Raw genomic sequence first — 24,267 nt, 5'->3', positions numbered from 1 at the left:
AGCAGGAATTCTGTAGCCAGATTTGGTTCTCGTTTCAGCCAAATCGTCCTTGGCAATTTGGCTTTGGAATTGCCTATACCTAAACAAAGGGTCTCTTTGACCATCCAGAGTTCAAATTAGAGTGCACATGAAATAAAAGCTGCCTCCTTCCTTCCGCCCCCCCAAAAAGGGGAGTAGAACTGGGCCGTCACAGGGCAGCCAACATACGGCGCTGCCTGCTTCACGGGCACGTCAGGAACAGTGCTCTTCGCGGGTCACAACCGTCAGGTGCTATTTCTGGCAATGGTGCCCGGGCTCCTCACGACCTCATCTCTTTCCAGGCGTGCATGAAAATGTCTTGCTGTAGCAATGACCTGAGGAAGGAGGTCGACCTCCTGCAGCACCTGCAGGTGAGCCCACCTGTCTCAGGGCTCCAGAAGGTGGCGCTGGACATCTTGCGCCTGTCACTGTCCTGGCTGGAGGAAACGGAGCATCTCCTCCACGAGGTGGGGATCCAGTTCTCCAGCTCCGACAAAGGTGATTGCAACTCTTTTCTCACATAGTTGCATGACTGAAATATTGCGTTGAATCTGATCACGATGGGACATCTGTTGAGGGAGGCTTCTTAGGTATGTGGCCAAGTGTTCCCTTCCCCAGACTTCACTTTGCTTCACCACTTGAGAACCAGTGTTCCTGGAAAAACGTACACAAGTGAGACGTGATTACTGGAGAAAAATGAGACGTGACAGAGGCAAAAGGAAAAATCGAAATTATGCTAAATCTTCTCTCTCCGAAGTAACCATATATATACATATATATAGTAGAGACTTTTTTAGAGCAGTTTTATGTTCATGGCAAAATTGAGAGGATGATACAGAGATTTCCCAGGTAGCCCCTGTCCCCACTCATACACAGCCTCCCCCATTATCAGCATCAGCACCAGAGAGGTACAGTTGTTAGAACTGATGAACTTACATTGACGCATCATAATCACCCAAAGTCCATCGTTTACATTAGGGTTCACTCTTTTTTTTTAATTTTAATTTTATTGGAGTGTAGTTGATTTACAATGCTGTGTAGGGTTCACTCTTGGTGTTGTATGTACATCCTATGGGTTTGGGTTTGGACAAATGTGTGATGACATGTATCCACCATTATAATGTCATACAGAATCGTTTCACTGCCCTGGCCTTTCTCGCCTTCTGAGGTGGCCCACGCTCTGTCTGTGGAGTGTGTTTCTCTCTAAATAAATCCACGTCTTACCTATCACTTTGGCTCTCACTGAATTCTTTCTGCGATGAGACATCAACAACCTGAGCTTCATTAAGTCCTGAAACCAGCAGGTCCACCAATAATGAGGCCAACCCCGGAGAGGACCCAGAGGCCTTGTAAATCACGGTGATCCACCGGGAAGATGGTCCAGTCCTGAAGGTGCCTTTGACCCCCAAATCTACTGCCATAAGCAGGAGCCAGGGAGCACGGTGGGGGATGTGGTTCAGATCAGGCCATCTCTGAGCCGATTGGTGGATTCTGTGCACAAAGCCCTGGTATTAGGTCAACTCGATTTATGAGTTTCACTTCTCAGGTCACTCTATAACTACATAGTAACAGAAAGTACAGAGAATTCATTAAAAGCCACCGTGGAGTCCATAGAGGGGAAGAGGGGTGGGTGAAGTTACAGATCAGGGACATGGTAATAAAGCAAAATGATGATAACCCATAGACCAGAATATCTAGAAACTGATATTCTAGAAATTGAGGAAAGTAAAGCTACAAGTTTAACAAAATAAAAAGAAGCAAAGGAGAAGCCAACTTCAAAGCCAGCCTATGCAATTCCTCCACGGCAGCACACGTCTGTCTGACTGAAGCCTGGCCCTGCTGTTCCTCAGTGCCTTCCTATTAGTGTCTTAAGTGATCAACATCTCCAGTAATCCCTCTGCAGTGTTCAGGAATTCACCTCGTCATGGGGAAACTTGTGGTTTGAGGACTTATGTTTTTTAGAAAATTTTTCTTTTCAAAACTGGACATTTTTATTCCAAATAAAAGAAACTTATCCAAAAAAAAAAGAATAGTTTCACTGCCCTGAAAATCCTCTGTGCTCCCTCCCCGCGCCTCCCCAGCCCCTGGCAACCACAGATCTTTTTACCGTCACCATAGTTTTTGCCTTTTCCAGGATATCACGTAGTTGGAATCATACAACTTTTCAGATTAGTTTCTTTTATTTAGTAATATGCATTTTCGTTTTGTCCAAGTCTTTTCATGGCTCTTTTTTTTTTTTTAAGTGCCAAATAATAGTCCATTATCCATTCACCTACTGAAGGACATCCTGGTGGCTTCCAAGTTTTTGGCAGTTATGAATAAAGCTGCCATAAACGTCCGTGTGCAGGGTTTTGTGTGGACATGTTTTCAATTCCTTTGAGTAAATACCAAGGGCGCGGTTGCTGAATCGTGTGGTTAGAGTACATTCAGGTTTTTTTTTTAATTCATTAATTTTACTTTATTTATTTTTGGCTGCGTTGGGTCTTCATTGCTGCGTGCGGGCTTTCTCTAGTTGCCGTGAGCAGGCGCTGCTCTTCCTTGCGGTGCGTGGGCTTCTCATTGCAGTGGCTTCTCTTGTTGCGTTGCATGGGCTCTAGGTGCGCAGGCTTCAGTAGTTGTAGCACATGGGCTCAGTAGTTGTGGCACGCAGGCTTAGTTGCTTCGCGGCATGTGGGATCTTCCCAGACCAGGGCTTGAACCCATGTCCCTTGCATTGGCAGGCGGATTCTTAACCACTACGCCACCAGGGAAGTCCCTAGAGTACGTTTAGTTTTTAAGAAAACCACAAAACTCTTTTCCAAAGTGGCTGTTTTGCGTTCCCACCAACAATGAATGAGAGTTCCTGTTGCTTCACATCCACACTAGCGTTTGGTATTGTCACTACTATCGTATTTTGTGTGTAACTTCCAAGGCATTTTCCCATGGAAAGAGCTGTGTGATTCTAGGCAAGTTACTTCCCCTCTCTTTGCCTGTTTCTTTACCTGTAAAATGGGGATAATGGGGAATACTCACCCCTTAGGATTGTTGTGAGGTTTAAAATGCATTGATATATGTAAAGTATTTAGAATAGTACCTGGCATAAAATAGGCACTACCTATATACATGTATTGATTTTTTAACTTTACAAAAGAGTAATGTCCTATTATACCCAATTTCCTTTAGTTTTGTTCCTAACAGTACATAAGGAACACCCTTCCATGTCAATACACACAGACCTACATCATCGCTGTCACTGATGGCAAGGAATCCCATTCTGTAGGATGTACCATAATTTATTTAGCCAGTCCTCTATCATGGGCATTTAAGTTGTTTCCACTTTCTCACGCTTAATAGATGAGGCTGACATAAATATTATTCACACATCCCTGTTCATCTTATCTTTATCATCCTACATGTGGAAGGATATGAACCACTTTCATTCAACAAAGATTTATCACAGGCCTCCTAGATACCAGGCACAGTGCAGGATGGAGATATAATGGGGTCAGAAACAGGTAGAATCCAGGCCATGGGGTATATGGATTTTGGCTGTAAAATTCCTCCCTCTTCGCTCTACATTTGAAATCTTTCATAATAAAATATTGAGGAGCTAACAGGCACTATCCCTGCACTTGTAGATCTTACGGTCTCAGGGAGGAATAGGTTGGGGCATTAAGTGAAAAATCACTCACATGTAAAACTTTAATCGTGACAGTTGCTTTGAAGGAGAAGTGCAGGGCTCTGACCTGGTCAGGGACGGCAGGGCACCTGCAGGATGCATAGGAGTTATTTGCCAAAGAGGGGAGGGGAGGGCATTCTGGGTGGAGGGAGCAGCGTGGTGGGATCGCAGGAAGCATGGAGAACTCAAGGGGCTAAAAGAAATGGAGGCGGAGGGCGGGGACTGGTGAAGGAGGTCCGCAGGGGCTGTATCATGGCGGGGCCGGGGGCTAGCAGAGCCCTGGTAAGAAGCTCTGCTTTAACCTGAGAGCAGAGAGAAGCCCATGAAAGGTTTTAAGTAAGGAACTGATGGAACAGGCTTGCATTTGGAGACAGTCATCTTGGCCACGAGTGGAAAATGTACAGGAAGGTGGCCAGCACAGAACCCCGGGAGAGCAGTTAGGAGGCTGTCACAAGACACGATGGTGGCCCTCACTGTGGCAATGGATGGGATGGAGCAAGAGAGAAGATTCCAGGGGCATTTAAGAGGTGAATCAACAGGCCTCAGTGATGGAGTTAGATATGGCTAGAAGGGAAGTGATGGAGAGAAAGGGGGCTACAGATATCCACGTTTCTGGCTTGTGTTAAAAGTACAGATGTGGTTCCTTCACTAAAATCCAGAGTAAGGAATGCCTCAGAAGGACCAGGTTTGAGGGGGAAGATGAGTGTGAGGTGCCTGTAGGCATCCAAAGTGAGGTGCCAAGAACCCAGAAGAACATATGCCACATAGCGGGTGCTTAGTCAGATGGGATGGATGGATGGGTGGATGGATGGTTGATGATTAAAGCCATACGTGTGAATGGTATCACTAGGAAGAAAGTATTGAATGAGAAGGGAGAGCCCAGGGCCACACCTGGGAAACTCCAACATTTATTGTTGATCCTTCTTGCAAAATCGCTCTCCAGAGAGGCTGCACAAATTTGACACTCTTACAATAATGAATAGAGGAGTGATTTTCAACTCAGGTGATTAAACAACCCCAGCCAGGATATCTCTAAGGTAATCCAGAAGGTGGTGTGAATTTCTTTTAAACGTCTTTTAAAAGAAAGGCAAAATCAAGATTAACTTTTCTGTAAGTGCCTGCCCCTCACAGATAGCACAGAGAAAAGGGGGACTGGATTTCTCCCAGCAACCCAGCCCCTCCCCAACCCCAGTATTACTGTTGTTGTAATCATGGCAGAGTCTGAGTGTGCATGAAACCAGGAGAGACGTGGCCCACAGTTCTAGCTGTTCTTCAACATCAGAACTAAAACAAGGAAAGACCACGATCTCTATCCTAGTAATAGCGGGGCCAAGCAATGTGTGCACTGTCCCCTCCCCAGGCTTCAGGAGTCACTGAAGCCTCTGTCTCTAAATCTAGTCATACGTTACCATAAAGAAACATGGGTTGCTAAATTAAGCCATCAGGGGCTTCCCTGGTGGCACAGTGGTTGAGAGTCTGCCTGCCGATGCAGGGGACACGGGTTCGTGCCCCGGTCCGGGAAGATCCCACATGCCGCGGAGTGGCTGGGCCCCTGAGCCATGGCCGCGGAGACTGCGCGTCCGGAGCCTGTGCTCCACGACGGGAGAGGCCACAACAGTGAGAGGCCCGCGTACCGCAAAAAAAAAAAAAAAAACAGGTCTCTGCAGAATCCCTCCTGCACTGATACGCACTATGGATCCACAAGGAGGGGATAAAGAATGCGATGTTCCCAAAATACGTTTCTCCTTTCTTGCTGCCCTTACCCCCAGCTAACAACTCTTGGAAAATGTTCTACAGAGCACCTGTTGGGGAAACACAGGCTGTGTTCTGTGATTACAACTACTTGGTTCTAAGAAGTCAAGAGGAAGGCTAGAGGGCACTAGAGAAGTTAGTGAGGATGGCCCATTCTTTATTCATTCATTAGGAGAGGAAGTTGGTGGTAAAAGGCATTTTATCTTCCAGAACTAGCAATATTATGGCAAAGCCCCAAACGACTAAAAGAATGGGATGAGCTAGAGTATCCCCTATATTCTCTGTATTAGGTACTGCTGTACCTAGTTCCTAGAGGCATCTACACAAGGATGGTGGTGGTGAGGATGATGGTGAGGATGGTGAGGATAATTAAGGTGATGAGGATGATGGTGATGATGATGGCGATGGTCATGGTGGTGAGAATAATGATTAGATGGTGGTGGTGACAACGGTGGCCATCGTTCATTATTGAGCACTTATATTCTAGACAATGTTCTAAGTATTTTCCATACGTAACCTCGGTTCATCATCACAATAAGGCAGGTAACATTATCCTCATTTTAGAAATGAAGAAACTGGCTCAAAACCTTTTTATGTGTTAGTCCACCATGATAAGTGATTCAAGGTACTTCCCATTACTGAGGCCAGCAGGGGATCCCCAGTCACTCATCACCATACACAAACAGTCCTAAGAGCCTTCTGTGTTCACAGTTCCTAAGAGGAGGGTAGGAACCATGGTTTGTTTAACTCCTCCTGGGCACTTGTCACTGTGCTAGTTGTTTTACAGGTACTGTGTACTTTCATCTTCCAACAACCCAATGAGCCAGGTACTATTGTTGTCTTTATTTTGCAAGTAAGGAAACTGAGTATCCATAACATTAAGAAACTTGCTCAGAGTCACACAGCTGGTACATGGTATGGTCAGGACTCAAACTGAGGTCGGTGTGATCCTAGCACGTGTGTTTTTTCTGTGACCCCACATGCCCTCCGAAGATCCAGAGGGGTACCAGGTACATGCCCAATTCCTAGAGGACAGGTTCTGTCATTAACTTGAACAGAGACAAACCTGAGAGTTTCATTCCCTGGAGTGAAGGGCGTCTGATGCACACCGCGGGCCTTGCCCCAGCAAAAGCCCCATTTGCATTATAGCGAATAATTCTGAGTTCAGGCTTTGGAGACCGCCTGCTAAGGTTTGACTCTCAAGTGTGCACTTACTCATTGTGTGAGCAAGTCTCGACTTCTGTGTGCCTCTGTTTACTTGGTTATAAAAGGGGGTTAAGATCTCACCAGGTAGTTGTGAGGATTAAATGATGTGGTACCCAAATCAGGGGGTCACACGTAAGCCTTAGTAAATGGTGGCTGCCATGAGCATCAGCCTTGAATACTTGTTGACTTAATGTGAACTAAATGTGGATGGCAGGCAGATGGATATGCGCACAGGCAGGGCAGATTGATTTACTCACACCGAGGTGCCTTTACCTGTGACCCCTGCCGCATCTCTATCTGACAGCAAGTCAGATTTTCTTAGCTGTGAGCACTCAGTTCTCTTCCCAGGTCTTCTTCCTCGGCTCTTGACAACGGGCTGCATTTCCTAGCTGCCGAGTGGTAAAGCTGGGACTCCATCCAGGTCCCTCTGACCTCAAAGCCCCTGGTCTGAACCACCATACTACCTGCCTTTTAAAATATTGTCGTAAGGGATAAAATGCACGTAATGAGCTAGGTCTGTAAAATCCTGGAATAAATCCCTCAGGGAAATCCAGGTTGAGTAAGTATTGTTGGATCATGTCATGAGTAGCCCAGGAGATTGGGGTCACTACTAAAGATCTGATTGGTTAAGATATCACCTAACACCTGTCAGAATGGCTGTCACCAAAAAGAACACAAATAACAAGTGTTGGCGAGGATATGGAGAAAAGGGAACCCTTGTACACTGTTGGTGGGAATGTAACTTGGTGTGGCCACTATGGAAGACAGTTTGAAGGTTTCTCAAAACACTAAAAATTGAACTACCATATGATCCAGCAATTCCACTCCTGGGTATTTATTCCCCCGAAATGAAAAACACTAATTCAAAAAGATACATGCACCCCAATGTTCATAGCAGCATTATTTATGATAGCCAAGATATGAAAGCAACCTAAGTGCCCATCAACAGATGAGTGGATAAAGAAGATGCAGTAGGGAATTCCCTGGCGGTCCAGTGGATAGGAGTCGACCCTTTCACTGCTATGGCCCAGGTTCAGTCCCTGGTTGGGGAACTAAGATCCCACAAGCTGCATGGCGTGCCCCCCCCCAAAAAAATAGATGTGATATAGATATATCTATGTATATCTCTATGCAATGGAATACTACTCAGCCATAAAAAAGAATGAAATTTTGCCATTTGCAGCAGCACGGATGGACTTGGAGGGTATTATGATTAGTGAAATAAGTCAGACAGAGAAAGACAAATACTGTATGATATCACTTTTATGTGGAATCTAAAAAATAAAACTAGTGAATATAACAAAAACGAAATAGACTCACAGATACAGAGAACAAAATAGTGGTTACCAGTGGGGAGCGGGAAAGGGGGAGGGGCAAGTTAGAGGTAGGGAAATAAGAGGAACAAACTACTGTGCTCACTTCAGCAGCCCATATACTAAAATTGGAACAATACAGAGAAGATTAACATGGCCCCTGTGCAACGATGACATGGAAATTCATGAAGCGTTCCATATTTTTGTGACCTGAACGGGAAGGAAATTCAAAAAAGAGGGGATATATGAATACATACAGCTGATTCACTTTGCTGTACAGCAGAAACTAACACAACATCGTAAAGCAACTATACTCCAATTTTAAAAAAGAGGTACAAACTACTACTATGTATAAAATAAATAAGCTACAACGATATACTTTACAGCACAGGGAATATAGTCAATATTTTATAATAACTATAAATGGAATATAACCTTTAAAAATTGTGAATCACTATGTTGTACACCTGAAACATACAATATTGTACATCGACTATATCTCAATTAAAAAATAAAAAAGCTGTGACCTAAGGAAAAAAAATCTGATTGCTGAGGGATTACTGTGTGGTCCCACTGGAAGATAGGAAACATCTAAGGAGGACCTTAAAAGTTAGCTCCTCTCTCCTCCTGCCTGGTTTCTCAGCTTCTTTTGATAAGGGAAAGAAAGGACTTTTTACATTTTTCTTTGCAAGCTCAGTTGACTGTGTCTATTTCTGCAAGACTTTGTTGCAAATAAAAGGCTTCCCTGCATACATAGAAAATCGCTCTTTCTCAGATATCCAAGATACACAGTACTTTTATGTGAAAAAAAAAGAAAAGCAAGTTGTAATACAATATGCACAGTGTTCTCCCCCGGCCCGTTTTTTTTTTCAAATGCCAATATCCGACCACAGCAGAAATCTGGAGGAAAAGACATAAAAGTGTTGAGAGTATTATCCCAGCATGATGAGACTGCGTGAGCCTTGACTTTCACTCAGTCGTTCAACAACAATTTATTGCAAGCCTACTGTGTGCCAGCCACTGAGGATACAGCGGGGGGACACTTTCCACTTTATGGGTTTCTGCCCTGTTTGGATTTGTGTAACAGGCATGTGTAACTTTTGTAACTAGAACTATAATCAAGAATTGCTTCTTCTCCCAAAGAAGAAAATCCCTCTTTCCAACAGCCCAAGTCAGCATCACCCATCTCTGCCATCTCGGGGTCCTCCGAGTGCCCCTCTCCTCACGCACCCTTCACATCAGCCAGCCCAGCCCTTCACTCTCCAGCCTCTAGTCTCTCTGAAAAGAGAATGACAGACCTAGAGCTGAATTCTGATCCTACTACTTACCAGCTCCATAGATTAACCTTGCTGAGCGTCTGTGTCTCACCTATAAATGCAAACACATTGCCTTGCTGGGCTGTTTGTGATGATCAGAATATATCACGTGTTAAACTCCTGGCATGGTGCCTGGCACACAGCAAGTGGTTAATACTGAATAGCTATTATTATAATATTATTATTCTCACTCTTCCAAGCTGGAAAATCTCAGCAAGTGGCATTGTCAGAGGTCAAGGGCCCAGGCACGAGCCTGTTCAGCTCCCCTCCTGTCTCTCTCCGCACCCATCTTTTCTCCTTTCCCTCTATCTTCCCTCACTACGTTCTCTTTCCAAATGCAGCTCTTCCCTCCCTGAGTCTCCCCTTCTCTCTCCCTCCCAGACCAGCTTGTGCACAAGCTCCTGAATCATGACCCCCTTCTTCAGCGTATACAGCCTCTCACTCCATCTTTCTCCTTTGTCATCAAACATGCGCTTCAAGCTGGTGCATCTTCACTGGGACCACTGCTTCTTTAGCTCCTTTTCTACCACTCGTACTCCTGTCCCACTAAGACCTTGAAGTGCATTACACCCTGTGTGCTCACCACCAACTTCCTACTTTGCCTCTTTGGCAACTGACGTGGCCCCCCTTCACTGAAGCCCCACCTTCCTCCCCCCCGCCGTGTTCTCTCTGGCCTACCCAACCCTCTCGGTTTGCTTTCTTAAAACCCTCTCATCTTTGATAATTACAACTTGGGTGGGTGATGCTCCTGGCAGCCAGTAGGTAGAGGCCAGGGATGCTGCTAAACGTCCTACAGTGCCCAGGACGGCTCCCACAATGAGGACTGTCCAGCCCAACACGTCGAGAATGCTGCAGTATAGAAATGCTGCTGGCTCCTTTGTCTCTAATACATCCCGGTTATTTTTCTGAAAAAAACAAACAAACAAACAAAAACACCCTTCATTAAGCCAACTCACTGCTCCATTAGAAGCTGAAATAGCAGTGACTCAGACCCTGGAGTCACACCACTGTGAGCCCAAGCCCTGGCTCAGCCATTTGCCAGCTGTGTGGCGTCCAGCAGCCACATATCTCAGAGCCCGACTGTCTCACGTGTAAGAGGAGGCGATGGCGGGACGATACAGTGGGGTGATGCGCTGATTGCTTGGCAGAGGGCCGGGCACACAGGTCGCACTCATGACATTTCAGTGATGTTTAAATCAAGTTTATACTCTTTAGGCTACTGTTCTAGGCTGGCCACAAATTGAACTCAGCTTTTCCATCCCAGCTCTTCCCTCTACTCCTCCCCTCCCCCACCATCTGCTCTGCCCCAATGAAGCTCCACCCTCTTCCAGAACATGCACTGCATTTCCCCACCTCTCATCCTGCCTCGTGCCTTCACCGCCCCCCCACCGCCCCCCTGCCGTATTAGTTTCCTATGGCTGTTCTAACAAATTACCACAAACTTAGGAGCTTAACACAACTCATATTTATTCTTTTACAGTTCTGGAGGCCAAAGGTCCAAAATCAGTTTCGCTAAGGTAAAGGCAAGGGGCTGGTTCCTTCTGGAGGCTCTAGGAAAGAATCCGTCTCCTCACCTTTTCCAGTCTCTAGACTGGAAAAGGAGAGGAAATAAAAATTCCCCGCTTTCCTTGGCTCATGGCAGAGGAGCATCTTCAACTCTCTGCTTCTGTCACATCACTGGCTCTGTCTGTCTGTAGTCAGACTCCCTGTGTCTGCTTCTTGTAAGAACCCATGCGAATATATCGGGTCCACCCAGCTGATCCAGGATAAGCCCCCCATCTCAAGATCCTTAACTTCACCACATCTGCAAAGGTCCTTCTGCCCTGTTAGGTAATGTTCATAGGCTCTAAGGATTAGGACCCAGACATCTTTGGGGGGGAGGCATCATTCACCCAACCATATCTTCCATTCTGAAACGCCATCCCCTCCAACTCTGCATACCCACCAATGCCCACGCCCAGTGGGTCCTCAGCCAAGCAGTGATCACTCCAGGTGAATGATGGCGCCTCCTCTGGGACCCTCACACTTCCCCACTCCTTCAGCCATCATTTCCACGCCACCTGGAGTCCCTGCCTGTTTCCTCCCAGGCACTTAGACCTTGTCTCTCACACTGAATGGCTTCATATCATCCCCTGCTCAGCTCACAGTGCTGCACACGGTAGACAGTCGATAGGAGCTCTGCAGATGGTTTTTATTGTCCGCCCACAAAAACAAACTTGGATTTGAGCCCAACCAAAGCTGATCAACAATTTAAAAAACACAAGGCGGGGCTTCCCTGGTGGTGCAGTGGTTGAGAGTCCGCCTGCCGATGCAGGGGACGTGGGTTCGTGCCCCGGTCCGAGAAGATCCCACATGCCGCGGAGCGGCTGGGCCCGTGAGCCATGGCCGCTGAGCCTGCACGTCTGGAGCCTGTGCTCCGCAACGGGAGAGGCCACAACAGTGAGAGGCCCATGTACCGCAAAAAACAAAACAAAACAAAACAAACAAACAAACAAAACACAAGGTGGATGGCAACTCACGTTTCCTTGATGGGAGGGCAGCGTTGCCCTCACCCACCTGTCGGCAAGCTCTGTGAAGACAATATTCAGAAAGCAAAGGAAGTGAATTGAATTGATACTTACCTTCTTCTTGCTTCTCTCTTTAAGGATTGTCTTTGTATCTGAAATACCTTCTGGAACATTATAAAAAAATTACAAGCTGGACCCAGGAACTTCAGGTAATCGTTGAACTTCAAAAGTTCATTTAAGCTCCTCCTTAGAATTTACCTAGCCCTGAGCATTTTAACTCTGTTTCTCCTCTGTTAGGTAGTCAGCACACATCCTCCAAAAGGTGAAATGATACCTCCATTTCACACGAAATGCTTCAGACAGGGGGGCTGAGATCTCCCAGGAGGGCAAGGAGGCTTGTTTTCCTCTGTCAAAAACCAGAAAAATTTAAATGCCATCAGATCTTTACAATTGTTTATTAAATGCAGCAGAAGAAATACAGCTAGCCACAGTATAGGCAGCAGAATTACCAAAAGTTACATAATGTCAACATTTTAGAGGCAAAATTATCCTTAGGGATTGTATCTCTCTGGTAGCTATTGCCATAATAATACTGTGTAATAAACAACCATAACACTTTTAGCAGTGTTCCACAGTTATTGTCTACTGATCACACATCTGGGGCCAGCCGCTAGGTGGGTCCGCTGGTCTTGGATGGGCTTGCTTATGTGTCTGGGTGTTGGCTGGACCTTGGTCTATATAGGTTGGCCTCAGCTGGAGCAGCTGTGCTCTGTTCCACGTGTTCCACGTGTCTCTGATCCTCCAGCAGGCTGGCCTGGGCACGTTCTCATGGCGCTAGCAGAGGAAGCAGAAATCGGGAAGAGAAAGCAGGCCCAATCATGGAGTGCTTTTCAATCCTCTGCTTGTGTTGTGTCTGCCAACATCCCATTGGCCAGAGCAAGTCACATGACTGAGTTCAGTGTCAGGGGGCAGGATATGGGTGGGCACTGCAAGTTACAGAGCCAAAGATATGAACAGAGGAAGGGTGAAATATTGGGACCACCATTACGATCAACCCCAAAGACCATCTGGTCCAGGGGTCAGCAAACTACTTCTGTAAAGGGCCAGATGGTAAATATTTTAGGCTTTGCAGGACATACACCCTCTGCCACACTTATCTGACCAGCTGTTGTAGAGCAAAGGCAGCCATAGACATAAGTAAATGAATGGGCGTGACGGGCATGCTCTGCTCCAATAAAAGTTGATTTATAAAAATGGGCAGTGGTCCATATTTGGCCTGCAGACAGTAGTTTGCCACCCCCTGATCTAGTCCATTCTCCTTATTTTACAGAGATGGACAGTGCCATTCAGAGGCTAGGTGACTGTTTCAACGTCACACAGCTAGTTGGTGGAAGAATCAAGACAAAAGCTCAGGCCTTCTGGCCCTAGCTCACTGCTTTTTCTCTTACACTCAGCAAATAATAACAAATAAGTCTACCTACCATTTACTGAGCACCTACTATGTGCTAAACACTGTGCTAAAATCTTTCCATCATTATCTCATTCTTACAACTCTAAGAGGTAGATACTAGTATTAACATCATTTTCTATACAAAGAAGTGTCTAGAAAGAACTAGAGCTGAGATTCTATCTAGACCTAGAGTCTGAGCTCTTAACCACGATGCTCTACTACCTTCCCTATTAGTTACTAAGCTAAGCATCATTTTTCTGTGTTTGGAAGAAAGTTTCGTGAACCTTTGTCTCGCCCCCAAAGGTAGTGGAAATGACTCCTGCGTTAGCCCTGTCCCCCATCAGCCGCAGTTTCCCTTCACCTCATTTCAGATCAAGATCAACAGTTCTCAGGAAACTCAGCAGTATTTGCTGCAAGAAAAGTTACGGCAGCATCTGGCAGAGAAGGAGAAGCTGACCGAGGAAAGGCTACAGCAAGAGGAGAAGCTGAAAGCCAGAGTCAAGCGTCTAACAGAAGAGAAATCGGTAAGGTGGCCCCCGTCCTTCTCTTTACTACTGGAAACTGATGAAATGGGCTTTCCTATGAGAAACAGAGGGCGCGTACTCAGATGGAGGAACCTCAGCAACTCCCTGTCGGGAACTAAATTAATTACAGAGGGTGAGTGATGTAGGAGGAATTAACGTGAAGCTTGTGTCCTAAAACTCAGAGGTCAACTTGAAGAGGCAAAGGCTATTGAAATGTCTGGAAATGGTACTTTGTTTATATACTGCAGCTGATTTTATTGATACAAATCCCAGTCGTTACTGCAGGTCCTGGTTTGCGTCTAAGTGTGTGCAAGACCAACCAATAGTATTTCAGTCTTCTGCTTTCTCTCCATGCATATCAGGGGGAACACATGGGGCTTCCCTGGTGGCGCAGTGGTTGAGAGTCCGCCTGCAGATGCAGGGGACACAGGTTCGTGCCCTGGTCCGGGAAGATCCCACATGCCGCGGAGCGGCGCTAGGCCCGTGAGCCACGGCCGCTGAGCCTGGGCATCCGGATCCTGTGCTCCGCAACGGGAGAGGCCACAACAGTCAGAGGTCCGCGGACAGCAAAAAAAAAAAAAAAAAAAAAAAAAAAAAAAAAAAAAAGACCAAAAACCCCCAAAACTCACACCTAGGCGTACGTACGTTTGGCAACTAGGTATCACTAGCGCTGGTACAACATTAGAAAACCAACTATAGGGAAAATCATTTCATAGCTTGTTCTTCAGTGTACTCATCTAGCAAAGAGGATAAAACAACCCATGTGCTTATATCCCTCTCTAGAATATAAGAACTTCCCTAAAGCACTAAAAAACATATAAGCTTATAAGGTATGATAAAGAATACCCAAATCCTTTGCTCCTGAGAGACAAAACTCAGCATCTTCTATGAAGCCTAAAACCACAGCCACCTTAGGACTGTAAGCATCTAGCCCCCCTGGTCCACCTGGCCCATTCCATGTCCTTAAAAAGATTCAAGCTCATTTCTGTCTCAGGCGCATGCATTGTTCTGCAAGTGCAAGTTCTCAACTTGACACTGAGCTGTCACTTCAGAAGTCAACTCCTCAGAGAAGCATTGCCTGACCTTCTCAGCAAGCATCCATTCAGACACTCCAATCTGTACTTTGTTTCCTGTTTCACTGTCTAAATTTGTTTACTGACTCGTCGTTTATGTCTTACTTTCCTCTCGCCTCTCTTCAGCATTTAAGGTCAGAGGAAAAAAAAAAAAAACCTCATCTGCCTTAGTTATCTCTCATCCTCAGTACCCAGAGTTTATATTATGTAGTAAGACTCAATAAAGGTGAGATAAATGTAGCATAAATAAAACAACCTAAGTTCACGGCCTAGGCCTTTCACTTACCAGTTGTTTGATCTCTGGCAAATATTCCTGGTTCTATTTATTAAAATAAAGATCAGGAATCATAAAAAAAAAAAAAAAAAAAAAAAAAAAAAAAAAAAAGAAACACATGGCCAAAACTGCTACTTACTTTTCCAGAAACCAGCCAATTAGAGGATACTTTACAGCAGCACCTCTCAACTCAAAGGTGTCCACAGATCACATGGGGATGTTGTTAAAATGCAGATTCTGACTCAGCAGGTCTAGGGTGGGGGGAGCCTGGGATTCTGCATTTCTGACCAGCTCCCAGCTGGTACTGATGGCACAGCTCTGCAGACTACATTTTCAGCCACAAAGTCTTAGAAGAAGGTTTTCCCCAAGTTGGCCAATAAGAACCACCTGGACGCTGGTGAAAATACAGCTTCTTGGGCCCCACCCCAGACCCACTGAATCAGAATCTCAGAAGAAAGCCAGGAAACTGCACATAATGGGCTGATTCTCATCCTTGTCCTTGAGTTGGCCCTTTCTGATATTCAGGGACCCGCCATGAATTTAACTACCTCGGTCGCCATCATCCTAGATCAGTGGCTCATGACTTTGGCTGCACTTTTGTCACCTAAGAGATTTAAAAGTACTAATGCCTTGTACCCCTCCCCCCACCCCACCCCCAGGTTCTGACCTAACTGGGGTGAGGGTGTGGCTCAGGCACTGGGATTGGTAAGCTCTCCCTGGTGGTTCCAATGTGCAGCCACAGTGGAGGGCCACTGCGTGCTGCCCCTCCTCCACCCGCCTCAAGACAGCAGCACCAGATCCGCTGGGCCCCAACTCCCCCCCAGCACCTGCTTTCTTCCCCTGAGAAGGACTGGACCTGCCGTTGCCTCCGCCTTCACCGGGAGAAGCTTAGTGACTTCCTGCTTGGACCGTCCTTCTCTGTCACACACCCTCACTCTCCAGACCTCTCCAAGAGGCAAGGACCTCTGCCTGTTTGTTCCCTTTCATCGTCTAGTTCATGCCCCGCTCTCTCTTCTCCTGTTTGCCTCTTTCTCTGCCTTTCTGCCGTTTGTGAAATAAAAGATTAAAAAGGAAGAACCACCTGACCAAAATCACCTGTGAGCCACATAAAGGTACTATTAACAACAGCCTCAAATCAAGGCAGCTCCCTCCAGAAGGGCAATTAGACATAAAAAAGCCAGTGCCATTCCACAGAGAGGGAAATAAAACCAGAAAGAACCTAGAAATCTTCAAAATCTTCACCAGACTCTCCACCTGTTTCCTCCCTCCTCTCTGATTAACTTCTCCCTTGCCAAATGTCTTATTTTAGTTTTAACTTTGGTTTGACTTGTTCCCACTGTGGATGTACAGTATTGCAGCCCCAGAATGTTCAACATCACCTTGGGCACCGGCCTGGGCCGCCCAGACGCCCATTTGTAACATCGATTCCAACAGATACAGGGTTTCAAGGGCTGACATCGACCCCCCTTTAATCACAACAAACCTCAGCGCTCACACCAGCCCATGCAGAGGGGGACGCAATGCCGGGGACCCACCAAGACAGAGCGCCACTGCTCATGTCCACTGCTGTCCCGTCGAGGGTCATCCTTCCCCAGACACGCACATTGATCAGCTTGACACCAGGGACTCATCCGAAAGTACTGTTCCAGGCTCGAGTGCCAGGTGCCCCGATTTTATTTTTTTTTATTTATTTATTTTTTTTTCTTGCGTTATGCGGGCCTCTCACTGTTGTGGCCTCTCCCATTTGCGGAGCACAGGCTCCGGACGCGCAGGCTCAGCGGCCATGGCTCACCGGCCCAGCCGCTCCGCGGCATGTGGGATCTTCCCGACACGGGGCACGAACCCGCGTCTCCTGCATCGGCAGGCGGACTCTCAACCACTGCGCCACCAGGGAAGCCCGGTGCCCCGATTTTAAATGAACCTCCCTCATACCACATGACACCATCACCCCCACCCTTTCTAAAAATATGTTTGTCCGAATTCATTAATTAAACTCCTCACGAGTCCTAACTTGTCTGAGGACTCTGTTTCAATGGTAAGAAATTCTAGGTTCCCTTACGGAGCGAACATTCTTTTTTTTATTATGATCTGTTAGCAGCAGTCCTCTGATTTGCGCACACACTAATGGTTTAAATCAGGGAGCAGCAAACTTTTTCCATGAAGAGCCAGATAGTATCTATTTTCAGTTCTGCGGGTCGTATGGTCTCTGTTGTGGCTTCTCAGCTCTGTTGTTGCAGTGCAGAGGCAGTTGTAGGCAACCCACGATGAGCATGGAGGGATGCCAATAAAACTTTATTTACAAAAAAAGCAGGCAGCGGGCCAGATTTGGCCCAGATGCCATAGCTTGCCAATTCCTGTCTCTAGGGTCAAAGGGACCAGGGTTCAAACTCCTGTTGATGTGATTTACTAGTAAACTGAACAGATTCCTTGATCTCCCTAAGCCTGTTTCCTCCTTTGCAAAGTCGAAATGACAGAAGAAATGATTGATCTTTACTAGTGAATAGTTATCATGTGACAAGTATTTCATGTTCATCATCTCATCTGCTCCTCACATCAACCCAATGCAGGAAGCACTATTACTGTCCCCATTGTACAGATAGGGAAACTGAGGCTTCTAAAGCTTCTCACTTGCCCAAGACTATACATCTAGTCTTAGCCCCTAAGTATACTGCCCACAGTTTTCTGTGGCAGTGAGAAGTGAAAGAGTTTTCTTGTTGTGAGAAGTGAAAGAGTTAATCCGTGCAGTGCCTGGCACAGAGTCCAGATCCCTACTATGGTAACCATGTCTATTAAACAACAATCATGACTTTCAGGCTTTGGAGGAAAGCATTTCTCAGGAGAAAAGCAGAGCAAAGGAAGCATTAGAAGAAGGGCAGAGCAAAGTCCAAGAGCTGGAGAATCGCTTAACCCGCCAGGAGGAGGTACGCAGCTCGGGGAGATAGTTGGCTCCAGCCCAAATCCTGCTTGAGGGCCAAATGGAAGAGGTTTAGAGCCACAGATGATGGGGAGAAGCGTGTGGCGGAGTTTCCTAGAGTGATTTGTCCTTGGGAGGGCTCAGCTAGTCTGGGAAGAAGCAAGGGGGACTCTAGGAGAGAACCCTAGAGCTGTAGCCTTCACAATTAGTTGGAAAACTTGTAAACAGCGTCAAATACAGCCTTAGATAGGGGACAAGTTGGGATTGGTGACATAAGCATTTTCTGCGCAGAGATTGTATCCCAAATCCCCAAAATGGAGGAATTACAGAATCGTGGGACTTCAGGGCTGCGTGTATCCTCCAACAACATCCTAAAATCATCCAGCCTTCAGCTCCACCACCAAGGAATTTTCTGCAGCCCAGGGCAGTCCATCCCAGCGTTGATGCCTTGGGCTGGCAGAACATTCTTCCTTTAGGTTGAATTGACTCAGACTTTCTCCCAGAAGGGTTTCAATCCTCCACCCGCACCCCCCCGGGCTCCTGCAAGACCCGTCTATCGAATACTTTCCCTTCCACAGAATAACCTTTTATAGATGCTTGAAAATCGAGGCACCCGCTCCTCTCCAGACCCAAATGCCATTCACAGTCCTGGAGCGTGGCCTTGTTTCACTCCTCCGAGCTGCTCTGTGCTCCGGAAGTCACAGATGGGCAGCTCACTGGCTGAAAAGGTCCTGCAGACACGTTATGTTTGGTCCTAGAGTGTTTTATCTTGAATTCATAAAATATACTGAAAAATCCAGATTTCCACCCTCTCTTGAAAAATTCAGAAATCTGGCCCTCCTTTCCACTTGGCAAAAACGGGCCGGAGTGGAACCAAGTAGCAGAAGTTTGCCACAGTCCTCGCCATTCCCTATTGCATTACACACAACCCACTTCACTTTGGGTAACTGTCGAGCCCCTGTAGGCATCTGAGTTTGCAACCCATCATCTGTTTTCTTCCTGAAGTTTTTGTAGGCAAAACTGGACACAGTTCTCCAGCATTTAGTGGCCTAGAGCAGGACTCTTCTCTCCCTCATTGAAGATGTTCTACTTCTATTGATGTGTCCAAAATGGCTTTTGGAAAAGCCCTATTACAGTGTTCGCTCATACTTACCTCGTGGTCACCCTCAGATCCCTGAGCCTTTCTTACAAAACGTTTTCATTAGCGCTTCAGTCCTGGGGCAACACAGAGGAGTGAGGAGTGCAGGCTTTGCAGCCTGGCTGGGCTACTTACTGGCTCAATACCTACCTTCTGTAAAGGATGGCTGTGAAGATTAGAGATAATGTACACTAAAGTGTTTGACCCAGAATCATCACTCAAAGAAGGGTAGCTATTAATACTATCAATCACTGTATTTCCACTTCTGTTTAGGCACTTGCCTCCTACCAATCCCCCACTGCATCCCTACTCCTCAGAGGGAAACCCTGGCCCACCCACCAGTGAGGGAGAAATAATGAGCCTGGTGGGCAGGGCCCATGTCATTTGATCCGATCCAGAGAGGGAAAGTGTTTATGTGTTGGGTCTCACTCAGGTCTCCAGCGCAGCTGTGCTCTGCAGGCCTGTGTAAACAGTGTCAGTACCTGGTCCTGAGTTATTTCTCCAGGGGTGGCAAGGAGGAGGAGGGTGTCACAAGGGTTCATGGCGGCCAAGTGCCACTGAGAGGTCTTCAGCACAAAGATGGGGAAGCCCCTTGATTTTAGAGATCTCGAGGTCACGGGGTACATCAGGAGGGAGATTTAAGGAAAGCCTGGTGGTGGGCAGCCCCATGGCAGGGAGGAGCCGTGGCCAGGTCACCCAGGCCTAGGACAGTGCCAGCCCACTTCTCCCGGCAGGACCTCTCCATGCCTTCTTGTCAGGGGAACCTGAGATTAAAATCCCAGACACAGACTTTGATCAACCTCAAACAGTCATTTGATTTTTCTTTCTATTAGACCTTCCTCCACACTGTCAGCTTCATCTTTAAGGACGACACAATCACTAGGTCATAATGCGGGTTTGGAGGTAACGTTAACGGTTAATTCCCACGACCTGCCCAGGAGCGTGGGAGCAAAGTGGCCCAGGGGGACGGGACCTGGGCATGAGTCGCACGAGGACAGCCTTCCCTGTAGTGCGTAGCGCCCGTCTCGGCTGCAGAGGAGCTGCCGAGAGCAAAGTCCCGCTTGTAGACGTGAGATCAGGTGCAGTGGGGGAGGAAAATGCCTTAACCCGAAACCCTCCTCAGACCTTCGGCTCCCTCACGTCTCATGGGAGACACCAGGCTCCCGCAATGTTACTGCTCTTCTGCTTCGTTGGGGGCTGGTATTGGAACAGCTGAGTGTTGGCGTTTTTTAAACTGCTTTTCACTGCAAAATATATTAAAATGTGTAGTATTTCCTCCATATTATGGATTAGATATTTTTGCAGGCTAATCTCGGACCCTAACCACCAGCTATAATGGAAACCGTGTTCCAAATTCCAGACCTCTGCCAAACTGGTGTTTAAAACACAACCCGTTTGAGAGTTGAGGTGCCTTTTCTTTTTTTTTTTTCTTTTTTTAACATAATGATGATGAATCTGAGGTGCGCTTTCTTGCAGTGACTAGAAACAGGGGCCTTACCGGCAACTTCTAGCCTGCAATTTGCATAAACCATTTAACTGAACGGCTTATCAGCAAGCTGCTTCCTAGATGAAATTCCCTGACTGCGGGCACTAAATACCAATCACAGCCCTCGCATCCTCTCAGAGCTTCCCTTGTGAGCTTGGCCCCCACCCCTCCTAGAGATTGTTATGTGTGGCTCATTAATTCAATACACTGCCCTCCTCTAGAAACCTGATTGTCTTTCAGAGACTTATTTCAACAATGGGAGATTCCACTATTAATGAGATTCTTCTTATCACAGAGGCTGCCTGGCACAGTGATAAGAGCTCAGACTCTGAAATAAGACAGGCTTGGTCGCCTCTGCTGGCTTGCTCCCTGCCAGGGCCTCCACCCACAGGCAACGTGAGGGGTTCAATCCTGGCCTCACCACTAACAAAATTCATGGTCCCCGCACCCTCACCGACTTTCCATTCTTTAGTTTCCTCATCTGTTAAATGGTGACGCTAACTTCTCTGATGAGGTTGCCGTGAGAATGACGTGGGTGAGAAGCGCTGGCCTTGGGCCCTGGCACGGAAGACCAACCCTCAACGTTTGAGCTACTGTCATTATAATTAGTATCATCGTTATTAGCAATTTTCCCCCTAAATGTGCAGGCAACCAAAAAGACTGGTCATTGATTTTCAGATTTTGGAGAGCAGCATTGCCCATGAGAAAAGAAAAGCAAAGGAAGCCTTAGAGACAGAAAAGAGAAAAGTGCGAGATCTGGAGAACCACTTAACCCAGCAGAAGGAGGTCTGAAGAGCAGAGAGAGAGAAATTGGGTGGTGGCAGCCAAAAGCCCTTTGGAAGGAGCTCCAGAACCAGATGTGAGGCTGTGTTTCGGTGCCCTGATGTAGAGCAGGTGGTAAAGCGGGCAGGTGGGGAGCGGTGCCTCCGTTCAGAGTGGCCAATATCACAACATAGGACTCACCAGCTGTATGACCCTAGGGCAGATCACCTAACCTCCTGTGCGTCAGTTTCCTCATCTGTAACATGGGGAGGGATACAGTCCCTGCCTCGCGGGATTAAATGAGTTAGTGTATATTAAGTACTTAGAACTGCACTCGCACACGGAGGGCCGTCTTCAAAAGCACTGCTGGCCAACTACCTAGGGGAGGGAGATGCACTCCAGGGGAGACCCCCTGGGTTGGAGTCTGGGTCAGTCCCTCAGCCAGCATCCTCCTCGTCGTCGAAAGATATTTATGATGCACCCAGCGTGGGCACAGTGGGAAAACACCCTCTTGGCACCAGCCTCCTAGTTTCATAGACTCCAAAATAGACCCTCCCTGGGCCGATGGACAGATAGAGACACAAACATTGCAGAGTAAGATGGAGTAGACGGTACACAGCCAGCTCACACGGTGGTCACATCAAATAAGCGCCAGGGGTCAGTATCTTCTGGAACAGATGAGAAGTGCACCCTCAAGGACAGGGTGATGTGGGAGGGGGAAGGGGTGTCCAAGTGCCAGGCCCAGGCCGAGCCAGTGACATCCACTGCCACCAGCCTAGGGACTGGGCTTACCATCCGGAGCCGCCATGAAAGGCAGGCCCCAAGGCTTAGAGGAGGGATGAACACCCGAGTCATGCCCTGAAAGTCAAAGAAGGGCTCTCTGAGCCAGGAGGCCAGGTGGCCGTGCCCTCAGTGACCTGTGATGGCATCTCCAGGAGCCGGACTCTAGGGACAGAGGGGGCACACACAGACATGTGCCGGTCCTCGTGGAACTTCCAGAAACAAAGCTGGTGACTCAATGAATTGTTTAATTCAGTTTTATTCATCCATCTGCAAATATTTACTGAGTACCTACCACGTGCCAGACCTTATTGGGTGTCAGGGATACTGCAGAGCACTAGACGGACTACGGCCATGCCCCCCACTCTAGGGCGGAGGACAGACAACCATGTAAACAAACACAGGTGACTCCAGAGCCACAGGCTGTGGGGTAGACAAAACCAGGGTGGGTTAGAGTGGCCCACCAGCAGGGAGGGCGTCTCCAAGGAGGTGACCTTGCAAAAGAACTGGAGGGCAGAGGGAATACCACGGGAATATCTGCGGGAAGAGAATGCCACTAGGTCAGGGGTCCCAAGCGCAAAGGAGGGGGACCGGAGTTTGCCAGAGGGACAGGGGCAGAACGGGAAGAATGAAATCAAGCTGGAATAAGACGGAAGCCAAATGGGTCAGAAGAAGAAAGCCGGAGGGAGACACAGAGTAGGCGAAGTGAGGCGTGTCAGCAGAGCCGGGTGGGCTAAAAGTGTCGATTCTGGTCCCAATTCCAGCTCTGCCCTGACATGCTGTGTGACTCTGGGCAAGCCCCTTGCCCTCTCTGTGCCCCCATCTCTAATACGGGTGTAGTGACAGAGGTTTGTTTCGAGGAGTCCGTGCATTCATTGTGAAGCACCTCCACAGATGAGGTCAGAGTCCCGGTCAGGTGGGGAGGATGGAGTTCATGGCGGGATATGGGGCTTGGACAGTCAAGCAAAGACCTTGGGAGTGAGACTGTGCCAGCCCCTGCAGGAAAGTGAGGTCAGAGTCCACACAGGGCGAGGGAGCTCTGACACAGAGCGAGCCTTGTTAAGGGGTAGAACCCAAACTGTGGTCACAGTTGTCCCCAGATCAGCCCTTATACAGATGGGCCAGGGGTGGGGCTTTAGAGTGTGGGCTCCTGCTGAGCAGGGTGGCAGACTCTGTGCCAGTCTACGTTTGCATACACAAGCATGTCTCCTGCCTCCAGGTAGGGTGGGGTTGGAATCAGGAGGACAGCTCAGGCAAGGTCCAGAAGCCAGGTGGCAGGGTGGCTAGGGCAGGGCACTGGCATCTGAACTGGCACCACCACTTCCTGATGGTGTGACCTTGACGCATTACTCATCCTCTCACTGCCTCACTTACAGCCTCTGTGTCCTCACCTGCAAAATGGGGGGCAGACGCCACCTGGGGGCTCGCGTTCAGTGCACGGTGCAGGCGCTCGTGTTGCAGGATTTAGAGCGTGGGCGGTATCATCATCATCATTTTCATTTGTAATTTGCCACGCGGCGCAGAATAAGAGAAGGGAGGGCGCCCTCTCGTGGGGCATGTGGCCTCTTACGTCAGGCAGGACACAGACTCGCAGGGTGGGGTCTGGACAGTCTTAGGCAGACTTGGCAGTGGGAAAATGCCAAGCCCATGCAGGGAAGAGAATCAGAGCCCAGGTGGGGCGGGGAGGCCCGTGTGCAGAGCCGGGCAGGGTGGATGGAGGCCCAGGGCGCAATGCTAGAACAGCAAGGCTATCGGGAAGATCCTCTTTTCTCCAGGGCCACCCACCCCCAAAGTATAGCAATGTCAGTAGTTTTTCTTTTTACCCAATAATGCATGTTCACTAAAGAAAATTTAGAAGATACAGACCAGTGAAAAGAAGAAAATATAAATTACCATAATCTCAATTCGCCCCAAGTAGCCATTATTTATATTTTGGTACATAGCCTTCCAGTCTTTTGTTTATGCACATATAAATTACTTATTTCATTAATAAGTAATTGTTATTCTTGGGCTTCCCTGGTGGCGCAGTGGTTGAGAGTCCGCCTGCCGATGCAGGGGACACGGGTTCGTGCCCCGGTCCGGGAAGATCCCACGTG

At 47.6% G+C, this 24,267-nt stretch overlaps 1 protein-coding gene across 1 annotated transcript in view; it reads left to right on the top strand.

The window, feature by feature from the left end:
* The window catches only part of FHAD1 (forkhead associated phosphopeptide binding domain 1), a 136,615-nt gene that overhangs the window by 78,105 nt on the left and 34,243 nt on the right, over window positions 1-24,267 (top strand). Inside the window, exons 13-16 of the mRNA XM_007459328.1 lie at window positions 321-516; window positions 13,592-13,749; window positions 17,905-18,012; window positions 21,308-21,415. Of these exons, the coding sequence (XP_007459390.1) occupies window positions 321-516; window positions 13,592-13,749; window positions 17,905-18,012; window positions 21,308-21,415 (570 nt within the window). The remainder of the gene's footprint in view (window positions 1-320; window positions 517-13,591; window positions 13,750-17,904; window positions 18,013-21,307; window positions 21,416-24,267) is intronic.

The sequence above is a fragment of the Lipotes vexillifer genome, unplaced genomic scaffold, assembly GCF_000442215.2.
Source record: "Lipotes vexillifer unplaced genomic scaffold, Lipotes_vexillifer_v1.1 scaffold496, whole genome shotgun sequence".
Taxonomy (NCBI): Eukaryota; Metazoa; Chordata; class Mammalia; order Artiodactyla; family Lipotidae; genus Lipotes; species Lipotes vexillifer.
Note: the sequence above shows the minus strand (reverse complement) of the source record. Positions and strands in the feature narration are given on the sequence as shown.